This window comes from Pocillopora verrucosa, chromosome 6 (genome assembly GCF_036669915.1).
Source record: "Pocillopora verrucosa isolate sample1 chromosome 6, ASM3666991v2, whole genome shotgun sequence".
NCBI classification, from domain to species: Eukaryota; Metazoa; Cnidaria; class Anthozoa; order Scleractinia; family Pocilloporidae; genus Pocillopora; species Pocillopora verrucosa.
In genome coordinates, this window is record NC_089317.1 from 13,784,160 (window position 1) to 13,808,396 (window position 24,237).

Genomic DNA, 24,237 nt, shown 5'->3' on the forward strand with positions numbered 1-24,237 from the left:
TTTTTATTGAAAGGAAGTACCTGACGACTAATGAGGAAGAATTATTTTTTCTTTTTTTTTTTTTTTTTTGTCACCAGTAAGCACAGCAGACAGAAAATTTAGTCCCACACTTTTGATCACTTCCGACAAAATAAAGGACCTTGACGTTTGCCGATTCTCTGTTTCTCGATAGCTTCAACATGGGAACCGCACCAACGGTTAAACATGGTGTGCAAAGGCAGAAGTGCTTAAAAAAAACGTAATGTTTTTAAACTACCTTTTCGCGAACAGATGAAATATCCAGCTCAATGTCAAAGAGAAAACTTGGGAATTATTTATTAGATCGACTAATGCTTGGGTGAAAATGCAAAGAAGTGGAAAATAATGGCGATTTTGTTGTCCATTGGTCTACAAATATTTTAGTGCAGAAAAAAGGTTTGTGTGAATGACAAAATAAAAAGTTCTCTTTTTATTTCTCTAGTGAGAGAATAAAATTACAGACGTTTGCGTTGTCTATGCAATAAAAATCCCAGGAAACTACATTGCAATCTAAAGATCTTGAGGAAAGGGATTTTGAGGTTGTGTGGATTGAAGGGAAAATTAAGAAAACTAAGTACGTCATCGGTTGTACCTACAGAGCTCCTGACTCTCCAGTGAATGAATTCTTTGACTACCTTGACGATGTCATTAGGGCCGAACATCGAGCCGGAAAAGAGGTTATAATCACTGGCGACTTCAATTGCAATTTTCACGAACCGACGTTAGCGCAAACTAAAAGAGCGTTGGAGTTTTTAGATGCTAATGGTCTACACCAGCTCATAACTACGAATACAAGACATTCTGAAAATTCCTCTACACTTATTGATGTCTTGATCACATCGACGCCCGGTATTTTCTCTCGTACTGGTGTTTTGGAGACCTCCTTAAGTGATCATCTTCCTATTTATGGAGTGATTCCTAGAGTATCTTGTCATTCACAACATCAAGTGATATCGATGCGTAAATGGCGAGAGGAAAGCATAACGGCCTTCTCCGAAAATCTCTCCCATATGCCTTAGGGCACTTTGAGTTCCGCACAGGATATTAACGAGAAAGTTGACGTCTGGTCAAAGTTTTTGAAGAGTTGTATGGACAATAATTTTCCTTTACGTAAGAAAAGGATAAGAAAAACCACGCATCCTTAGCTGAACAGCTCTATTTTAAGACTGATGCGGAGACGAAACCAATTGCATAGGCGTATCCGAGAGTTTGGGAATAGGGAGCTATGGCCTCTTTACCGACAATTAAGAAACGAGATTACTTGCAAATTGCGTAAGCAAAGAAGGGTTTTTTTCAAGACACGTCTTCAAGAACACAGAGGCGATCCAAAACAGTTTTGGAAGACATTAAAACTTGTTTTGCTTGGAAAGACCAAAGCAAAGAACATTGGCAAGCTGGATACCGAGAATGAGCTTAACTCTCACTTTGTAAGCATTGCTGATTCTGTCCTTAACGAAGCTTACCCGGATAGACCTGTGAGTACTATACCTCCATTTCAAGTAGACACACAGGGTGATACCGGCTGAGTTCACATTTGATCCAGTGACAAATGAGGATGCATATAAAGCTTTCATTTCTCTGAAAACATCCAAAGCCACAAGTGTTGATGATATTCCTGCCAGAGTTTTGAAGGCTGCGGCTGGTCAGTTAGCTCCGAGTGCTGCCTACCTGTTTAATGAGTCGTGGAATAGCGGAATTTTTCCTTCAAACTGGAAAATAGCCCGTGTTTCACCTCTCCATAAAGGAGGTGAGATGACAGCTTGCGATAACTATCGACCAATTTCCAGCCTACCTTGTGTCTCCAAAGTCTTTGAGGGTTTCGCTAACAAAAAGTTGCAAAAATTTGCAATCGAACACGATCTAATTGATAAGAGTCAGTTTTCATATAAAAAGTTTTCCTCTTGCAAAATTGTATTGATTACTTTCATTCATGGATGAATGGAAGAGAGCAGTCGACGAGAGAAGTATATCTGTTGTTGCCTTTCTTGACTTAAGGAAGGCGTTTGATGTTATCAATCACACTCAGTCAAAAAACTAGCCGCTCTACGCGGCACCTCGCTTCAGTAGATCAGGAACTATTTGGAAGATCGGAAACAGTTTGTTTCGTGCAATGGTAGGGTATTTGATCTGCTAGGTATACGTCGTGGGGTACCTCAAGGATCGGTTCTGGGACCGACTCTATTCTCTGTCTACCTAAATGGTGTGCTACCTACTGTAGAACATTCAAGTTGTACACTTTTCGCTGACGATACAGAGATCCATTCTGCAGATAAGGATATTACTTCAGCGGTGGTATGTGTAAACCAAGATCTTGCGCACATCGATATGTGGCTCAAGGAAAATGAGATGGTGGCCCATCCCGAAAAATCCAATTTCATGCTATTAGGATCACGACCTGCCTTTAGAGCTGCAATTGGCACTAACGTTGACATTTATCTACAAGATCAAAGACTGAATAAAGTAGACTCCTATAAATATTTAGATGCATATGTAGACAGAAATCTATCTTGGGATTATCACATAAAATATATCTCCCAGAGAGTATATCCAAAGCTGAGAATGCTAAATAGAATTTCTGGCTTTTTATCGCAGGATATTTTATTGTTAATTTATAAGCACACCATTTTGCCCATCATGGATTATGGGTCAATGACGTGGTTAGACTGTTCTAAAACAGTATATTTAAAGATTGAACGATTGCAAAATCAGGCTATGCGTTCGATATTGAATACCAATAGGAAAACTTGCTCACAAGAAATGCAATGTAAGTTAGGTCTTCTTACTTTAGGAAATCGTAGGCGCTTTTTGCGTGCCATGTTGTCTTTTAAGATTGTACATAATATTAGCTGCCCTGATCAACTGGTGGATTATCTTATATGTAGATCTCGTATGCATGATAGAAATTTACATGATAAGACTTTATTGCATCTTCCCAAGGTCAAAACGATAACTGGCCAAACACCTTTTCAGTATTCTGCAGCAGTAGATTGGAATAGTTTTCCCAAATGCAGTAAAGACATAACCTCTTTGAAGAGGTTTACGACTGAGTTGTATGGTTATTTCAGAGACTTAGATGTTAAATCGCATCGTTGTTTGCTAACTTAATCTTAGAGTTGATTTTTTTACAGTAGTCGATATTTTATTCATAGAGATAGAAGCTATAGAGCATTTTTTTATATACTACACATGGGTTAATACCAGCTTTTGCTTGTGTACTAGCTGATCCATTTTATACGATAAATAAAGTTCTTATTTATTATTATTATTTATTATTATTAAGAGAAAGTTTCTTATCTAGCTTGCGATCAAGCGTACTTGGGGGTAGCGTGAAAGTCTGCGGACGGGGGAAGGGCTAAAAAAACAGCACCTGTCTGTCAACAGAGAGACATCTTGACTGAGTCACGTAGATGAGCAATCAATCATGCCCATTAATTTATTTAATTTATTTGATTAATTTTGAACTGATCCTTGATCCTTGATCCTTGATCCTTGATCCTTGATCCTTGATCCTTGATCCTTGATCCTTGATCCTTGATCCTTGATCCTTGATCCTTGATCCTTGATCCTTGATCCTTGATCCTTGATCCTTGATCCTTGATCCTTGATCCTTGATCCTTGATCCTTGATCCTTGATCCTTGATCCTTGATCCTTGATCCTTGATCCTTGATCCTTGATCCTTGATCCTTGATCCTTGATCCTTGATCCTTGATCCTTGATCCTTGATCCTTGATCCTTGATCCTTGATCCTTGATCCTTGATCCTTGATCCTTGATCCTTGATCCTTGATCCTTGATCCTTGATCCTTGATCCTTGATCCTTGATCCTTGATCCTTGATCCTTGATCCTTGATCCTTGATCCTTGATCCTTGATCCTTGATCCTTGATCCTTGATCCTTGATCCTTGATCCTTGATCCTTGATCCTTGATCCTTGATCCTTGATCCTTGATCCTTGATCCTTAGTCCGGTGATCCTTGATCCGGTGATCCAGTGATCCTTGATCTAGTTATTCCAGGAAACCTTTTCAATAGATCTATTGTATCCGGCGTTTCTCCTACTGAATGGAAATCCACAAAAGTAATTCCTTTATTTAAACAGGGAGAACGTTCCGATTTAAATAATTACCGCCCAATTTCTATAATTCCTGTTGTGGCTGAGGTCTTTTAGAGAATCGTATACAATCAATTTTACGAATATTCAACTGAAAATAATCTAATTTCCTGTAATCAGTCAGCGTTTCGTTCCCTTCACCCCACTGCTACCGCCTTACCCGAAGCCACAGATAATTGGGCTTTTAATATCGATAAAGGTAATGTTAATGCAGTGATTTTTCTCGATCTGAAGAAAGCTTTTGACACCTTGATCACTCTACGTTGCTATCTAAATTAAAAGCCTATGGTGTCAGAAGCAACTTGGCTGACTGGTTTAAATCTTACTTGAACAATCGTACGCAAAAATGCTTTGTAAATGGCTCTCTCTCAGATAGTCAACCTTTAACTTGCGGTATCCCTCAAGGTACAATACTTAGACTTCTCCTCTTTATACTCTATATAAATGATTTACCGAACTGTATTGTTAACTCACATCCCAGAATATATGCGGGTGATATTCATTTGACCTTTGCCAGTAACGATGTTGCCTATGTGGAGGAAAATATGAACGATGATCTAACTAAAATTACTGTCTTTTTATCGGCAAATAAAATCACTCTTAATAAGTCAAAGACTGTGTTTATGTTGATTGGTTCAAGGCAAAGGTTAAATACTTTTAATAGACTCCCTTCTTTTACTATTGACAGTAATTCTATAAAACAAGTAGAATTTACGAAACCTCTTGGATTATATATAGATGAAAACTTAACTTGGAACGTCCATATCGCACATATTTCGAAAAAAAATTGCCTCCTGCATTGGCATCTTGAAAAGAAGCAGATCTTTTGTTCCTTTTGAAACGCTCCTATGCATCTTTAATGCCTTAGTTCAACCTCATTTCGGTTACTGTAGTGTCGTATGGAAGAATTGCAATAAATCTCTTTCCATTAAACGACAAAAACGACAGAATTACGCTGCGCGTATTTGACCTCTTCTTCATATCATACCAATGCGGATGATCTCTTTGTTAGACTAGGCTGGCAAAAACTTAATCTCCAACGAGAGCAATATCTGCCTATTCTCTTAGGAATTGTGAAGGCAAACTATCTGTTCCACTCCCCCGCACTAATTTTCTAAAAAACAGTTTCACATCGCCAGAAATCAAGGACATTTCGAGCCCGCTAACAATTATCAGCGGTATATCGTATTACACTCCAGAACAATAGAATATTAAGAGAATTCAATATGGCGGCGATCACGGCTCGATCTGCAAAGAAGAGTGTTTCGTACCATGACTTATATAATTTGAGTACCGCAGATCTTCTATTTGATGAAAAGAAAAAGAAAAGAAGACCTGCAAGTAAATCTTTGGGATTTTTGAGGCAGAGCGATGACATGATGTCAAAATTTTGATTTGCTTTAATTTAATTTTCGCGCTAAGACTACTGAATTTGCATTCAGTGCCTGGCATATTTTTATTCCGAAAAGGACCGAGAACTAATTTATTTCCCCGCAAGAACATAAACAAATATGGCCGACGATTCGAAGATCAGCGTTGCTCGTGTTTAACTATTTCAGTCATAGTTTTCAAGATGGTGTCTCGTCACTTACTCAACATGGAAAATAAGGGATATTCTGGCGCGTTGGGAACTTTTTCGATGGGAGGAAATGGCAATTCTATTCCGTCACCGCACTGAGGGCTCACGTGAGATAGCATTGCGCCTGCGCGAACTCAGTGTGTTGCCGCCTTTGGAGCGAACGGACGTTTGTTTTTTCAACACGCTGAGAATTTTAGTTTTAAGCGATAATTCGCAAAAAATACCCGAGACCTCGGATAAATCTGAGCTTAAGGGCGAGAAAGACAACTTAAAAAGGAAAAGTAGTGGCTCTAGAAGCGAACACATTGAAGCAAATGTTAGAATCATCGAAAGAGGTGATGGCGCCGATGCAAATTTCCCTTTCGTAAACGGTCGTTGCCATTTGAAACGGTCGATGCCATTTCTCAGAACAGTCGTTGCCATTTGAAACGGTCGATGCCATTTCTAAAACTAGCCGAGCAGACGACAGCCCTCGTGAATAGCTCGTACGCTGTTGGCACGCTCGGACGTCACTTCCGGGCAGTGTTGTTTATGAGATGGCGGAGCAATCCACGTGCGCGAGAGTTGAGCCCAGCTGAAACAGAACGAACCCATTCTTCTTTTGCAGAAACAAAACAAAAATCAATTAAGAAGCCAACGGGGTGGAACTCCTTTATGCAGTCAGTTGCGGTGAGTTTGTTTTTTTTTATTTCCCGAAATATTCAATCATTTTCAGCCTGGATAAAGTGCTTGTTCAAATAGTCTAAAACATGTTGTTTCCCTTACATCCTTTACATCCGATTACAAGTGATTAAGATTAAGTGATCAGAAATATCAGTGAAAAATATACCGCATCTAAAATTTTCGTTTATGTCATTGACAAATATCTTATCTGTAAGTGTTGCACTTGTATTCGTTATTCTTGTAGGCCTTGAAATTACATTCGATATAAGCTGATATAGTTTCCTCGTACTTTGTATCATTCCACAGCCAGATGTCAAGGAACAACTTAGAAAGGGGGGAATCGGGCAGGTTTTCAAAGTGGTTGGCAATATGTGGAAGAAATTGCCGACAGACAGACGAAAGGTTAGTTATAAACTTCTAACATTGCGAATGTTTGTGTATTAACCCTGCCCCATTTCAGTGGACTACTATGTGGTTTACGTGGCTAACTTTGTAAGGACCGAGAGTGTAAATGTTCTCGTCAAACTTTCCAATTAAAAGTATTTTAGGTTATGAATGTTGATCTTGAATCAAGCTGGGACCTCAAGCTGAATGTCAATTTTGTAATATAATGTTCAGACTTGTTATTTTACCTAGGGGATAGCAAGGCCCATTATAATGTACCAATTAATTTAACCTAAATTTTAATTAGAAATAACCTACATGTGGCGGATCCAGGTTTTGAGGAAAGGGGGGGGGGAGGCAAGGGGGTATTATCCTCAAAAAATTATGATAGAGGGTGAAAAAAACTGTCTTTGCAATCTAGTTTATAAAAAAAATAGGGGGAATCAAAAATACACGATTGTTCCTTAATATATTTCCCCCCTTTTAAAATATCATGCTATGATCTTCATAGGACTGGAAAGATAAAGCACAGAGCTTGAGGGAAGACCTTGATATGGGAATAGCAGAGATAAAAAAATGTCCAACCTGCAGCACCCAGTTCACAAGGGAGAAGGACTTCAAATACCACCAGAAAGGTTGTCATGAGTGCATTTGCGAGGAATGCAATGAATTGTTTGACCATGAGCAAAAGCTAAAGAGGCATAAAGACAAGAAACATAAAGACAGCAACAAGTGTGATCATTGTCAAAAGACTTTTGCAGAGAAACGAAATCTTATAAGACACCAAAAGTCACATGTTTAATTAACCTATCCTGCATTTAGTGATTTTAACTGGAGTGATTTGAAAGGACTATTGGATCAATCTATAATACATAATTGTTTTTGTTTTTAAATTATTATTATCGATTTTTGAAATTAATTGTGGTCATTTCAGCACATGTACATCATGTTACTGTTCAAACCAAATTTTAAATCATTACAATGTTGTGTTAGACTTTAACAGGAAAGAATGAATTAAAACTTATTTACAATTTCAAACCTTCAATCTTTTCAAAGTTTTACGTTTGTACAGCTTAATCTTCAGAAGATAGACCACCCCCCCCCCCACTTTTTGGGTGAAATAACTGGAGGCCAATGCCTTAATTTACCTGAGTATTAGTTAGCGCCCCATGTGAATCAATGGCTGAACTTTGCTTATAATTTTCCTCAATCAGGATATCAGCAAACAGACCTTCATACCCACAAGGTTTCACTTGAACAAAAATATAATCAAATTATAAGTGTTTGAAATTGGCTAGAGTACTATACGGTTGTATGGCATCGTACCAATTATCTGAACCCATGGAAGAATCCTTAAGTTCTGGCACATGTACATCATGTTACTGTTCAAACCAAATTTTAAATCATTACAAATGTTGTGTTAGACTTCAACAGGAAAGAATGAATTATAACTTATTTACAATGTCAAAACCTCAATCTTTTTAATAACCTTGTTGTTCAGGGGCAGATCCAAGAGAGGTTTTTAATCTAGACAATTTGCCTTAAGTGAATTTCCCTCTATGTTAAACATTATGCGAACATTCCATTGTTTATTCACTAAGATTTCTCTGTTTTCCTATTTTTTCCTTTGCATGTGCTTTGTCTTGGATTTCATAGTATGGGACCCAGACTTCTTACTACTTTTCGTGTTTGTTTGTACTGCTTTAGCCAAGTCATGGGTGCGCTTCCTCTTGGAGGTTGGTTCTTGTAGTTGTACTGGTCGCCCTTTTGATACAACCTGACGGCTTCCACTACCACACTTTCGTTTTCTGTTGGGCTGGACTCGGATCTTTTTTCCATTTCCGGTTTTTTTCACCTCACTGGACCCAAAAGAAAAAAGAGCGCTTGCCAAATTAGAATGCATAGATCTAGCAGTGGTTTAGGATGTTACCCTTTTTGCGAACCTGATTACACCTTTAGCCAAATTAAGGTCTCTTGAGCTTTGGAGCTTTTGAATTATTTGTTCACAAGAGTTTCTCAACAATTGTTCAGCATTTGCAGTGGAATCATCCTCATCATCATCATTGCTCTGTATTGGTTCAGTGGAATGTTCATCCTCATCATCATTGCTCTGTATTAGTTCAGCAGTTGAGCAGTTTGGCCCTTGTTGTGCTGTTTCCATACTAGTGGATGCCTCTGTTACAAAACCATTAGAACCATCAGTTTGTGATGTTTGTCCAGCGTCACTAGAGCGTAATGGCTTATAACAAGCAACAGGAAGTGTCTTTCCTATTGCTAGCCAGGCCAATTTCTGCCTCTCATGTGGATTACTGACTGGAATGAAGTTTATGCAGTCTGCTAGATTTGCCACCCACAGGACATACTGGTGTTTGCATGGGCTCCCGTTTTTACCAACCGTGCAGGTACATATCCCAAGAGTCATGTCCACTGTATAACTGACAAAGAACCAATGAGACAATTCATAAATATCTCAATACAACTGGAATTTTTGTTTTTTCAATCTGTAATAGATACATTCTAGACCTTCAACGGGTTGATCCACTAAGATATTAATGGAAATATTCCTAACAGCAGAGTAAGGACTTGCTCTTACTCTGCTATAAAAAACTCAATACCCTGCCAAGAAGGGAAATTACTAAAGGTACCCCACCCCCTGGACAATATCTTACTCATGTTTTGGTCTTCCTTATGCTAAATCAACATCCTTGAAATGCAGCATATGGATTAACTGCAGGAATTACATGTATCTCATATGTTATGCATGTTATGTCCCCATGTTTTATGTATTTTTGCTCCAAAGGGGAGGAGCCTAGAAACACTGCCCCCTCCCCCCCCCTCTGCACTGCTTCCCCTATCAAGATAATTTGAATCAGACAATGGGGGAAAGATAGGAAAATAATGCCCACCCACACATGCCCTCTTGTACCATCAGAGCATTATGCTATTGTGATGGCTAAGAAAAAACACTACTGACCTGTGACTGCTATCTGAAGAGCTTTCAACTTTGAATACATTATTGCCAAAGTTCTCTACAGTTGAGAGGTAGGCATCAAGATCTTTTTTATCAGGGACTTTAAACCCTGTGCTTCCGTCTTTCCCTTTGCCAAAGAAGCGATGTCTGTACACGCCATCAAAACTCCCATCAGCAATACGAAGGAGCTTATTCTTGTAGTGATCTTCTAGATCAATAGTCAGCTTGTCTAGAAGCCCAACAACATTGTACTCTTTGGTGCATTGCAGAATTACATCCTTAAGAACCAAAAACTGAGCCTCGGCAAAATTGTTGGTGTGGTTACCTCTAACAGGCAGTTCAGTTCTAAAGCATAGAGCAAAAGATTCTTTGTCATTGTATAGATTTTGCAAATAGCTGACTAGATTTGGGTATTTCTTGCAACAGCCATCATTCAAAAGTTCACTGAAGCAGTTCTCAAAATCTTGTTTTGTCTCGGCATATAAGGACCTCTTGAAAAGGGTGAGAAAATAGGGTCTATCTGCTTGGCTGATACTGTTCTTGCTCTCGTGAAGCCATCTCCAAAGTTGTTGGAGCATGTGGAAGATGTAAAGAAGTAAAACAGATGTTGGCCAAACAGACTTCAGAGCATTTCTTTCCTCTTTACAGTTGTCTGTAAGGATGACTTGGGGGCCTTGTTCCCGACCACGATCATTGAATGCATACTCTGGCAAACAGGACCAAAGCATTTCAAAGCCCTGTTTAAGTGTACACTCCTGCTCATCACTGGTGATCAAGATGCCAAGTGGAAGTGCTCCAGATACATTGTTTGTGCACATTAAAAACACTTTAAGATTGTGCTCTTCTGTATTAGAAGTAGCATCAACAAAAACCATCTCACCAGACTGCTGCACTTCCTTGTGTACACAGTTCATGAGAGGCGTTACAATAGCAATTATAAGAGGCGTATTATCACCTTCATGTATCTGGTAACAAGTAGTAGCTTCAGGGTTGTCTTTCTTGTATTGTTCAAGCCTTTCGGCAAGTCTTTCAAACATCATAACGCCCTGTCCACCATACCTATCCTTACCAAATTGCGTGTAGAGGTAACTAAAGTCCCTTTTTCTTGGCATAACTGCCCGATTGGCCTTTTTCCTGTGAAATTCCAATTCATCCTGACATGATTCTTTGAGTTCTTTCAAGTACTGTTGCCTTGCGGTTGCTGGTGTATGCTCACTTTCAAACAGCTTCAAAACCCTTTCTGTGCACTCAGGAGAAAGGTCACGGAAATTAGAGGTCTCCAGAGTTTCAAGTGAATGGTTGTGGTCCCACTCTATGTCCACAGAACAACATCCCTCGCTGTCTATTTTGACTATCATCTGAAAGGGGCAATCGGTGTTCTTTACTCTGGCAGATGGATTCAAGTACAATTTCTGCTGTGGATCTTTACTTGGACTCCAGTTGCGAGTGTTGTGTTGGCATCTATAGTAGTTTTGCAACACATAGCCACTTGCTGCTGCCTTCTTTGTCTTTAACTTCACTGAGATGCTGTTTCTCACTTCATATTCGGATATCCATTGCTCCAGGTTTTCTTTCGTTATATCTTCGGTCAAAAAGTGCACTTTGAACTTTTCTCCATTTCCTGAAATTGCCTTCAGGTAGTAAAATGAATCATCTGGAAGCGAAGCTAGAAAACTCTCCTTTGTAATTTGGGTCGATTCAAAAGATTTTCTTTTCGATTCGACTTCTTTTATGGCTGAAGATATTAGATCTTTGAGAAAATTGTCGGGTTTGTCCGCCATTTTGATTTGATAAAAATCGCGATGGTTTGTGGGAAAGCTAGTCACGCATTGCTCTAATTGTCACGCATGTCGTCGGAGAGAGTCGGAAATATCGGTTCCTTCTTGGCATCGACCTTTACGATGGCATCGACCGTCATGAGAAATGGCATCAACCGTTTTCAATGGCAACGACCGTTCCGAGAAATGGCATCGACCGTTTCAAATGGCAACGACCGTTTACGAAAGGGAAATTTGCGGCGCCGATGGCGCCAAAACTGACTCACATGGTTTACACGAGCTGGCCGCTACGCTGAGACAGGGTTTCACCCAGATGTCTCAAGATTTATCCAAGACTATTGCTGAGTCGTTCAAACAGTTTCAGTCAGACTTTGAAATACAATATGTTGACACGGAGGAAGAACAGGAGGCAAAATCTGCCGAGGATGACCACGAGGTCAGCGAAGAGCCCCCCACGAAGAAGAAGCGACATGACAAAACTACGAGCTTAGAAGAAGCTGTGACAAAGCTGGCTGACTCAACCGGGGCTCAAAATATGCCTTCTAATGAAGGAAAATTTGAGGTACTTAACAGCTTGAAACAAGAGCTGAAGAAAGAGGAGACGGGCCCAAGTGTAAACACAGAGCTGGCGAATGTAGTGAATGCCATGCTCAAAGAAGGGCTGCCTGAAGAGAAACTTCAGGAAAAGTTGAACAAGTATCACAGACCAGAGAACTGTGAATTCTTGACAAAAGTACGAGTCAATCAACCAGTATGGGACCACCTTACTCCAACAGTCCGGTCCCAAGATGTTAGACTGCAAAAGGTGCAGACATCCATCTTCAAAGGAATGTGCGCGTTGACAAATATGATCGACAAACTCCTTGAGCACTTGTCGTCACTCCCAGCGGGAAACGACCTTCTTCAAAAGTCAACAGATGCACTTACATTGTTCGCTAATGCAAACAATGAACTCAATCAAAGACGAAGGGAATTTATTAAACCGGATTTACACGAGGAATACAAACATCTTTGCTCCTCGTCGGTTCCGATCACTGACCAATTGTTTGGCAATGATCTCCCGAAACAAGTGAAAGAATTGACCGAAGTCAATCGAGTGGGAAAGAAAGTCTCCACACACAGTGGTCGATCAACGAACAAGCCTGATTATCACAGGCACAACTCCCGTGGAAAAACGACCACAAACATCCTCCGAACTTCAAGAGGAAGAAGGAGGGGAAGTCAAAATGAATCAGACTGCTAACAACGTTGAGGTAAGAAATGTGTCAGAGCAACCTATTAAAATTACAGGTGGAAGACTGAAACAATTTACCTCTCAGTGGCAATGTATAACCTCAGATCCTTTCATACTTAATAGTGTGAAAAATTATAAAATTGAGTTTGAAAATGGAGAGCCAATGCAGTTTATGCCACCAAAAGAAATAAATTTTACAAAACCAGAGCAGGAGGTCATTGACAATGAAATTGATAAACTGCTGACCAAAGGTGTGATTTCAGAAACCACACATTGCCCTGGTGAATATATTTCTACTATATTCATACGCCCTAAGAAAGATGGAGGATTTAGATTAATTCTAAATTTGAAGAATTTGAATGAACATGTGGAGTATCAACATTTTAAGATGGATACCTGTGACTTATTTTCAACATTGGGTTTTATCCTACATCCTGATAAGTTGGTCTTACAGCCAGTTCAAGTCCTTACATTTCTGGGATTTGTCTTGGATTCAGTTAATATGACTGTCTCCTTAACACAGGGAAAAATCCAGCGCATAAGGGAAAGATGCAAGAAAATGATGGAGCTTGTTGAGCTCCCAATCCAGGAACTAGCTAGCTTTATAGGGCTTTTAGTGTCAAGTTTTCCTGGAATCTTATGTGGACCACTGTATTATAGACAACTTGAGAGGGATAAAACTACAGCCTTAAGACAAAACTATGGCAATTATAATGCTCAAATGAGATTATCCCAAGAAAGCTTTTCAGAGATAAAGTGGTGGTATGATAACATACAGACAAATAACTACCCCATATTATTGCCTAATTCAAAGGTTGATGTAATAATTTACACCGATGCATCAACTAAAGGATGGGGAGCTGTCAAAGAGACAGAGAAAATAGGGGGTAGATGGTCAGAGGAAGAAGCAAAATATCACATTAATTGTCTGGAGCTGTTAGCTGCAATTTTTTGGACTTAAGGCATTTTGCAAAAATGAGCAAGGCATTCACGTTAAGATTTACTCTGATAACTCTACAACTGTGAACTATATTAATGCTATGGGAGGTGTACATTCTAGGGAATGTCACACTATTGCTAAAGATATTTGACAGTGGTGCATAGAAAAACAAATATGGTTAACAGCTGCTCATATCCCAGGGACCAAAAATGTTGAGGCAGATCAGGAATCACGCATTTTCTCAGACAACAAGGAATGGATGATAACAGATATCTGGGGGGAGCCCTCCATAGACCTCTTTGCATCCAGACTAAATCATCAGGTTCCATGCTATGTATCCTGGAAACCTGACCCAGGGGCAGCCTTTATTGATGCATTTTCTGTAACATGGGATAAACACTTGTTCTATGCTTTCCCTCCTTTCAGTTTAATTGCAAGATGCCTACAGAAAATACAAACCGATTGTGCAGAGGGATTGATGATAGTTCCAATGTGGCCAACCCAGAGTTGGTATCCCAAACTTCTTCGCATGTTAGTGGCTGCTCCAAGAGTGTTACCACAACAACGAACTGCCTTACAAATGCCGGGGATGCCACAAGAAGTCCACCCCCTATTCAGGAAAATGGTTCTGATTGCATACAGATTGTCCAGCAGTCCTATGAGACACAAGGAATTTCTCAAAAGGCAACCTCCATCATCTTACAGTCCTGGAGGAAAGGAACTACAAAGCAGTATTCATCTTACATCAAAAGATGGACTACATATTGTCATAAAAAACAGATTGATCCAGTTTCTGCCACTGTCCCCCAGGCACTAGATTTTTTAGTGGAGCTATTTGAGTCAGGCATCGGTTACAGTGGTATTAACACTGCAAGGTCTGCTCTATCCAGTGTCTTAAAGCCTGTGGACGGGATGACTTTTGGAGCACAAGAGAGTGTTAAGAGGTTCTTAAAAGGAGTTTACGAAGCAAGACCCTCCAACCCAAGATATCCTGAGACATGGGATGTGAGCAAGGTTCTGAACTATCTTAAGACAATCTCTATTACAGACTGCTCACTAAAGGATCTGACTTTAAAATTAGTCACTTTAATGTCATTAGTATCAGCTCAACGGGGGCAGACAATTCACTACTTGTCTTTGGAGGACATGGTTGTTTCAGAAACTTCTGTGACTTTTATTATCTCCAGGCCTATTAAACAGTCTAAGCCAGGGTCGAAACCCACTGTTGTTAAGTTTGAAGCTTACCCGGACAACCCTAACATTTGTGTTGTCACTACCTTGAAGGCATATCTTAATCGTACCTCTTCTCTACGTGGAGGTGCACAACAATTGTTTATTAGTCATTACAAGCCATTTAAACCAGTTTCCCGGGACACCATCAGTAGATGGGTCAAAGCTGTAATGCAAAAGTCAGGAATTGATGTAAACCTTTTCAAGCCCCACAGTACTAGGGCTGCTGCAACATCTAAGGCTTTGTTGAAATCTGTACCATTAGAGCACATCTTATCAGTTGCAGGATGGAGCTCATCTGACACTTTTGCAAAGTTTTATAGCAAGCCTGTTATCAACACAGATAGCTTTTCTAACGTTTTGTTACAAGAGTAAAGTTAATAAACTGTTTTTGACCAATATGACTTGCTTGGTTGGTCATTACTCTGTTCATGTGTGCAGTGGGCTTTGAAGTCTCACGTGAGCCCTCAGTGCGGTGACGGAATAGAATTGGAAAATTAAACGAGACTTACCTGTAAGTTGAAGTTTGATTGAAATTCTATCCGTCACCAAGCACTGAGGGATTACGTGCCCTCCCTTTTAAGGCCCTCCCATTTTGCTGGTCAGGGTTTTCTTTCTCCTGCACACATGGCAAGTGCTTTAAAAACTGAGTTCGCGCAGGCGCAATGCTATCTCACGTAACCCTCAGTGCTTGGTGACGGATAGAATTTCAATCAAACTTCAACTTACAGGTAAGTCTCGTTTAATTTTCCAATTTTACAGGATATTTGGACGCTTCGAACTCTGTAGCAGTCAATTCGATCGAGAGCAGTTGACTTTATTGATGCACTTTCCTGTAATAGGCGAGTGTTTGGGATGGAGAACGACGGATTTTGAAGAACTGTATGGCGACCTAGGTCAATAATCAATGACAAAAGAACTGGCTCGGGAAGTAAGTGGTTTTTATTTATCGAGTCCCTGTGAGGTTTGATGAATAGCAGAATCAGTACTGAATATGTCTCGATCGAGAGCAGACGGGACCATGAGCTCCTGATTGTTATATTTTAGAAATTTTACAGATTTCCATACAGTTTCTTATATTATTTGGACGCCATTATGGACGAAATGCGCGAGCGCGGCCGCCATCTTGTCCAATATTTCTGCTGATGGCTATAATGGTGCGGTGATGTGGAACAGCTTACCTACCAATCTGTGGCAAGCACAAACTATTGCTAGCTTTAAATCCGGCTGCAGGGGTTTCCTTTTCGATAACAAATAAGTTTATTAATCACACGGCATTCATGGAAAGCAGGCACTTCATCATTGTTTTTATTTTGCTGTTATTAGATTTAATTAATAGTAAATTAGTATCTTAATAATGTAATTAATGCAATTTTAGTAATTACTTTAAGTCCTGATGTTTTATCCGTGTATAAATAAAGTTAAATAAATAAATAATAAACAAATACATACCTCTCGCTTGACTTCATCCATGACGGCACCACACAAGATCAGTCGTGTTTGCCTATTTTTATTATAGTTTGCTTCACAATTTATTTTTCTGCACTCCAAATAAGTCTTACACTTTTTTTAATCACTTTTTCAAGAGTAGGTCTACATTTACTTTTTTTTCCATTTGGTCTTTGTAGTGTATTAACGGATTTAACACAAACAGTAAACAACACATTTGAAAGGAATCCAACACGTTGTTTTGATTATTAACATCGCAACACGAATACTCCGATATTCAAACAAGGGGGGTGGGGAGGGTAGACTTAAACATTCACAAACACTACAGTATTGTACCTCTAGCTGGTGGGATCTTAAGAGGCTTCAAAAATACTACTGGCTAGAGGTAAAGCTTGCATATTTAGTCGACTTTGCACAATATTTACTGTGGTTTGCTCCAAATTTTACTTTTCTGCACTCCAAATTAGTCTAACACTTCTTTGTATCATTTTTTCAAGAACATATTGACTTTTTTTTTATTTAGTCTTGTACCTCTAACTGCTAGAAGAAAGCAATTCTGCCATGCAATCATAGTTTATGAAACAGAAGTAGAAAACACGGTCATTATTACTCCTCGGAAAGCAGGAAGGTGAAATGGTAGACAATCGGGACAATAAATCTCTCATTGTAAAATAGGAAAACTGACTGCTGTACTGGACAGAGGCCCAGCGTAAAGCAAGCATCAGTTCCCGTTTTTTTTTTATACAATCACATAAATACTGCAAAGGCAGCAACAAGAAAAAATTACAATGTTGACAACAGACTCTGAATTACAGTTCTACGATCACTGGCGTAAGTTACAAATGTGTGCCTGCTACCAGTCAGGAGAAACCCTCTTTTTATCTGACGAGGAAACCTGAATCTTCCTGTATGCAGAGTCAGACACTGACCTTGAACCTCCAGGGAGGGAGGTTGAACTAAAGTATATAAATACAAACTGCAGAAAAATTATGCACCATCTACAATCACATTGAAATATATGCAATGAAAATTGGTGTAAATTAAAAGAAATGTATTGTAGGATACAAACAAATCAGCAGCGATGTCAGCTTAGAGGGATTTGCCCCAGTAAAATCCCGCCATCTTATTCCCATGAGTACATGACCTCTAAAAAAGTTTGAACTGTGAAAACTATAATTTGCTGTTATTCTTAGAACTGCAGCAAAAAGCACCATGTGTTTGTCACCTTAGCATTTTTTCTTCGTTGCTTATCAGCTGCATGCCAGTCAGAACCCTGATAGAAATCATACACACGCTTTTCAGTGAAAACAAAACAAAAAAAAATACCTCTATGACAAATCAAAAGGCATTGAAGAGACATGTATTCATTCAGTCATTAATTTATTAATTTGGTCCGGTAGTCAGCCAGTCAGCCAGTCAGCCAGTCAGCCAGTCAGCCAGTCAGCCAGTCAGCCAGTCAGCCAGTCAGCCAGTCAGCCAGTCAGCCAGTCAGCCAGTCAGCCAGTCAGCCAGTCAGCCAGTCAGCCAGTCAGCCAGTCAGCCAGTCAGCCAGTCAGCCAGTCAGCCAGTCAGCCAGTCAGCCAGTCAGCCAGTCAGCCAGTCAGCCAGTCAGCCAGTCAGCCAGTCAGCCAGTCAGCCAGTCAGCCAGTCAGCCAGTCAGCCAGTCAGCCAGTCAGCCAGTCAGCCAGTCAGCCAGTCAGCCAGTCAGCCAGTCAGCCAGTCAGCCAGTCAGCCAGTCAGCCAGTCAGCCAGTCAGCCAGTCAGCCAGTCAGCCAGTCAGCCAGTCAGCCAGTCAGCCAGTCAGCCAGTCAGCCAGTCAGCCAGTCAGCCAGTCAGCCAGTCAGCCAGTCAGCCAGTCAGCCAGTCAGCCAGTCAGCCAGTCAGCCAGTCAGCCAGTCAGCCAGTCAGCCAGTCAGCCAGTCAGCCAGTCAGCCAGTCAGCCAGTCAGCCAGTCAGCCAGTCAGCCAGTCAGCCAGTCAGCCAGTCAGCCAGTCAGCCAGTCAGCCAGTCAGCCAGTCAGCCAGTCAGCCAGTCAGCCAGTTAGCCAGTCAATAGGTTCGTGCGGGAGATATTTGCTGTAGGTATTGTCTTTTGGATCAGATCTGAAATAGGATATCGAAAACCACATATAACCCCCTTTTTTTAGACTAGCCACCAGTTCAATAGTGCTTTTATGTTTTATTTTATTCCATTTTTTCCAATTTTTGCAACAAAAAAAAAACAACAACAACGACAACAACAAAAAGAAAGTAAAGAGAATTACATAACCCTTACAATCCTACATCCCTCCACTTAACATTCCCTCTCGTAACCAGAGTTTATCTGAGGCGCCCCCCTGACTTTAGACTTACCTTTACCAACACCGTAGCTGTAATACACAACAAAGCTAGTTGTCGTTTCCAGTTCGTGTTCGTGCAGTAGCTCCTCGGCTGATTTTACTTTGGGCACAAGACTGAAAGTCTTAAAGATGACATGGTTCTAAGATACACGAAGCTGATACCAAGATAGAGGTAATTTTGGGGAAAATTACCCTCTAAAAATTGATTCGATTTGATTTTGCCGCACTTCTTGCTATATACTAACTGAGTTTGCGCGTCTGGATTGCGTTATTATCTCGCTTGTGATCCGCTTGACTTCGGTTTCCGGCCCAGGAATACGGCTCCCCAGAGATAAATCAGCGGAACCCGACCACTGTTGATAAACAGGAAAGAGGAGTTGAAAACTCTCTCTTACAAGTTATTGTTTATTTGCGTGACTTTAATTTAGCTTCATACGCCCGCGTGATTGATCGGTGCCATCGAGTCACGCTCATTCGACACATTCTCAAGTTTCACGCACAGTTTACTCTGAATGGAACGTTTCTCCGAAAGGATAGTTTCTATAATTCATGCAAATGTCCCAAATTTATGGGTTAGATCGAGTTTTCTTCCATAAATTGCACCATCCGCCATGTTGTTTAGGCAATTTTGCCGACTACGGTCGGGGTGTCTCCAAACCCAAGACCCAAGACCCAAGACCCAAGACCCAAGACCCAAGACCCAAGACCCAAGACCCAAGACCCAAGACCCAAGACCCAAGACCCAAGACCCAAGACCCAAAACGCTCTATTTGACGCTAAAACATTGAAATCGATGGGGTCTTCGTGTTGTAGTTTTGACCCAAGACTTGGAAATCAATTAAATGAAATGTGCTGAAACGCTTTTTTCGACACCAAAACAATGAAATCGACTAGGTCTTCGTTTCGTAGTTTTACCCGCCTCAAGCTACAAAACGAAGACTTTCGCCAAAACGCTCTATTTGACGCTAAAACATTGAAATCGATGGGGTCTTCGTGTTGTAGTTTTGCCCACCTAAAACTAAAAAAATGAAGATCCTCGTTAAAACGCTTTACTTGACGCTAAAACATTGAATTCGATGGGGGTCTTCGTCTTGGAGTTTTACCCGCCTCAAACTAAAAAAAGAAGACCCTCGCTGAAACGTTTTATTTGACGCTAAAACATTGAAATCAATGGGGTCTTCGTTTTGTAGTTTTACCCACCTCAAACTACAAAACGAAGACCCTCTCTTAAATGTCGGTGTCCATTTTGTAGAAATTGCGGCCTCAAACTACTACACGAATACGAAACAACTAGTTTCAGTTAAAGGGCTCTTGCATTACATAGGCCCAAAGGTTGACATCAAAAAATTATAATCTGGTTGTTGTTTTTCTTTAAAATCTCTATTAAACCCCACCTCGCTGTTAACCCCCTCCCCTCCCCTCTCTAATAAGCTACCCGTTTGGAAGTCGTTTTTTTGTAATAAGGTCCCCCTTTCTATTACCCCCCCCCCCCCCGCCCACCCCGTTTGGGGACATGAGATTTTGTAATTGGTCCAACTTATTCCTTATTACAAAATCCACTTCATGCGGCCCATTTGATTTGTTTTGAAACAAATATACATTCAAAGACATAATAATGTTGGCTGCTCCATATTAAATAATTCGTTCCATTTAAAGTTTCACCACAGTTGTTTGAGTTTGCACAAAACCATTTTAAGACGGAAACGGTGTTTTAAGATTTGAAATAAGCGCCCCCTCTCTAAGGCCTGAAATTAATTAAGCTCCCCTGGGGGCTTAGTAGAGCTTTTACTGTAATTCATCTTTAAACCGTTATTATTGACTGGTAGTAGTGATACACAACCATAATGTCGCACTTGGCAGCTGTCATTTAACAGTTTTATTTACCAACAGCAACGGAATAAGAATTTTACCATTGCAATGTGTTGGTTCTGTATTGGAAGAGCCTACCTAAATATTGCTTTCGAATTCAGACTTTAATTTTCAGAGTTGTAACAACCTTGAGCGACGGAGTTTATTGTTCGACAATTATTGTCGCAACAACGAATACAAAGTAGCGGTAAACATAAACGTGTGCCAAGATAACTTTGATGTACCTTTATGGAACAGAACAGGTTTGTAGAACGTACTGTAATGTTATCTTGGTCAGTTTATTTTCCGTCGTACACTAATTCTGAGTGTACATTTCGACAAACAATCCTTTCACCGATTTGTTGCTTGATATGTGAAAATCCATTAGTTCCATCCACTTATGCTCGCGATCAAGCCATATAACACGTTTACGCTCCATCGTTACCGGCTCAAGGTTAAGTTGGAAGCTAATGAAATAACTAAAATTCCATAAGTATATGTCATCTTACGGTTACCGCCCCGGGCCAGCCGGCACGAATATTAACTAGCTCAGTATAATAGCAAGAAAAACCGGCAAAACAACGAGAAACAACTCTTACGTTTAACTTTCGTGATAACAAGTTTAACCTATGAGGAATTCACTGCATGGGGTTGCTACATGTAGTGACAGTTAAATAAAACTCAAACAGCGATAGTTGATTCTACAACTAAATATGAAGCAGTCATGTCCCCATAATTCAATTTAACTATCAATACGAAGTTTACATGCCCTCGAAAGTAATCTGCGTATGTATAACTGGTTGAAAAAACTCGAGCCATTTTCTCATCCAATTAAAAGCAAGACCAAAACGCTAGTTACGTGCGCTAAGTTTTCTGCGTTTGGCGCCGTTTGCATGTAATTACTTCAAATTGTGATGGGTTCACTAGGCTGCCTTCGCTCATGATTTTACGACACTCAATTTAAAACTGTTGTAGGGCAATTGAGGCACAAGTACTAAAAACGTCCGTTCACAAACAGGAACGCAGTCTCACGTTTTATTCGAATGTCAGCCCAAACTCGCTTGTGAGATACTTCTTGTGTGAATTTCGAAGGCTATATTTAACATCATTAAGAATTTTCACGTAGTCAACCGAAAAAAAAAGAAATCTGTTGGTTAGACATTTCTTAGTCGTATGGTAGTATCTCACAGTCTCTTGACGTGAAAGTCGGCAATTTCTACAAAATGGACACCGGCATTTAAGAGAGGGTCTTCGTTATGTAGTTTGAGGCGGGTAAACTACAAAACGAAGACCCCATTGATTTCGATGTTTTAGCGTCAAATAAAAGGTTTCAGCGAGGGCCTTCGTTTTGTAGTTTCAGGCGGGTAAAACTGCAAAACGAAGACCCCATGGAATTCAGTGTTTTAGCGTCAAGTAAAGCGTTTTGGCGGGGATCTTCATTTTTTAGTTTGAGCCCGGGGCAAAACTACAACACGAAGACCCCATCTCTTTCAATGTTTTAGCGTCAAATAAAGCATTTTGGCGAAAGTCTTCGTTTTGTAGTTTGAGGCGGGTAAAACTACAAAACGGTCTTCAGGCTTCGGTCTTCGGTCTTCGGTTTGGAGACACACACTACGAAGCGTGGTCGTGACACTCGGTTCTAGTCTCAAAACGAAGAGGGGCCTCCTCTTCTATACCTTCAAGGGACTTCCGTAAGATTTAGGCACAACCCTCCTCATTGAGGCATCAGCGAAGGTCTGATAAGATGGTGTCTTTCCGTGATTATGAAATTTACTTACTCTTTCTTCTGCTGGTAAAGTTTCACGGGTCAGGTACGTGTGAAATTTATCCTCCCGTATAAAGGATTTTACTGTGTTTTTACCGTGTACCATTTTAAGCTTAGACACCAAAAACGCCGACCCTTTCTTTCTGACCATGATGTTTGTCAAAATGATTTCCGAACTCCAAGGTGGCTTTTAGCAGTTTTTGTATTTCAAATTTAAGATATGTTGTTGGGGTTTCAATCACGTGATAAATGAAGTCTGAATAACCATGATGCGATAGAAATCAAGAGCAAGGGATTCATGCTTCAAGTGTAACAATACCATACATTCAGAATATGACATCAAAATTGAAACTGAGAGGTGCAATATTTTTTTGACAAGTGTGAGTCGTGTTCTTAGCCATGAGAAAAGTTACTGCTTTGTCTGGTGGCTCTCCACTACAAACAAAATGGCTATGCAAACCCAGGAAAGAGTTGCCATCTGTACCTAAACTCTCTTCCTTGCCATCCATCACTCATCATTGAGAAGAGCTGTTAAAAATTTTTCCACTCATTATTGGTTCAAAGAATGACCTCAGCTGCTAGCTAATATAAGTTGAGCGTGAGTTTTCCTCCAGGCAGCAATCTTGTAAAGAAACTAAATAATGCACTTGGATGGATAATTGAGCATTATTTGCTCATTTACCTTCATGTATGATATGTCTACTGATTTGACCAGTTTTTAGCGTTATATACACATATGGTTGTGGTATCCCACACCGGTAGTCTTGGGCTACTTATTTTTGTTGTATATTTAGAAAAAGGAAGGTTTTACTAGGACCAAAATTTTTGAAATGCATGTGTATACATGTGGGCTTATAATATACACCCAGAGATTTACTCCAAGCTAAATTTGAAAAAAAATTGATTTGTAATAGACATATAGGTTGGATGGTTTTTCTCACAAACGAGAAATGAGCATTTGACCAATCTCAAGTTGAAGGTGAAATGTTTGACCAGTAAAAACAATAACATGGGTTTTTTTACCCTTGTGTTGTGGGGGCTTGCCAAAGTGAATGAAAGAGAATGTCAGTAATGTTTGTTGGTTGCCTACAACTGTAGAATTATGACTTTAGGGTTAAACACAAGAAGTCAGTGGTTTGTGTAAACAATTTAAATTAATTATTTAAGATAATGTCAGAGAAAACTGGATTTCATAAAAATTGGTGAAAATCACTCTGATTTCACCTCACGCAAACTGATCATAATCTCCATCAAAATCTTTGCTTTGATGAATTCCTGCCATCTACAATCCAAGAAACTAAAGAGTATTCTCCTCCAAAATGGTAAAAAAGACTTAAATTTCCAGGTTCTGACTCTGATAAGAAAGCATTACGGTCCACCTTTGTCATTTCATTTGCGCCTATGTGAATGACCAAAAATTGATGTTTCGGATTGGTACTAAAATTCCCATGGTATTAACAAACGTTTTTCAATCATTTAATTTATTCCTCGTTTTGTCCTTACTTTGTTCCCAGCAGTTACCGTGAATCCACTCTACTGATTTGGCTGTCTTATCATTCACTGACAGCATAAGGCGCAGTATGGATCAGGGTCTACTAACTGGAGCAGTTTTCATCGATTTGCGGAAAGTGTTCGACACAGTGGACCATGACCTATGGAGTCACTGGAAAAGAGCTTGGATGGTTTAGGGATTACCTAACCGATAGACGACAAGTGGTGACAGTCCAAAGTACTCGGTCAGACCCTTGTGATGTTGCTTTTGGTGTGCCGCAGATGATGCTGTTGTTTTTGCAGCCCACAAGGACATTAAAATCCTGGAGGAAACTTTGAATGCCGAACTAGATGAAGTGAATAAATGGACTCTCAGTAATTTTCTTTTTATCAACAAAAGGAAAACAGAATTTGTAATTTTTGGAACTGATGCTAGGCTT

The 24,237-nt window shown here is 40.0% G+C and overlaps 1 protein-coding gene and 3 pseudogenes across 1 annotated transcript; 3 read left to right on the forward strand and 1 right to left on the reverse strand.

The window, feature by feature from the left end:
- The first annotated feature begins 4,750 nt into the window (after positions 1–4,750).
- Positions 4,751–16,164, forward strand: LOC136281703 (uncharacterized; annotated as a pseudogene).
- LOC131788449 (zinc finger protein 260-like) lies at positions 5,718–7,853 on the forward strand (annotated as a pseudogene).
- On the reverse strand, positions 7,884–11,505 carry LOC131784482 (uncharacterized; annotated as a pseudogene).
- On the forward strand, positions 11,624–15,305 carry LOC136281701 (uncharacterized). The gene is made up of 2 exons (XM_066168491.1): positions 11,624–12,755; positions 14,103–15,305. The coding sequence occupies exon 1, from the start codon at positions 11,648–11,650 to the stop codon at positions 12,743–12,745; it is 1,098 nt and encodes a 365-aa protein (XP_066024588.1). The 5' UTR covers positions 11,624–11,647; the 3' UTR covers positions 12,746–12,755; positions 14,103–15,305.
- Positions 16,165–24,237: the final 8,073 nt, after the last annotated feature.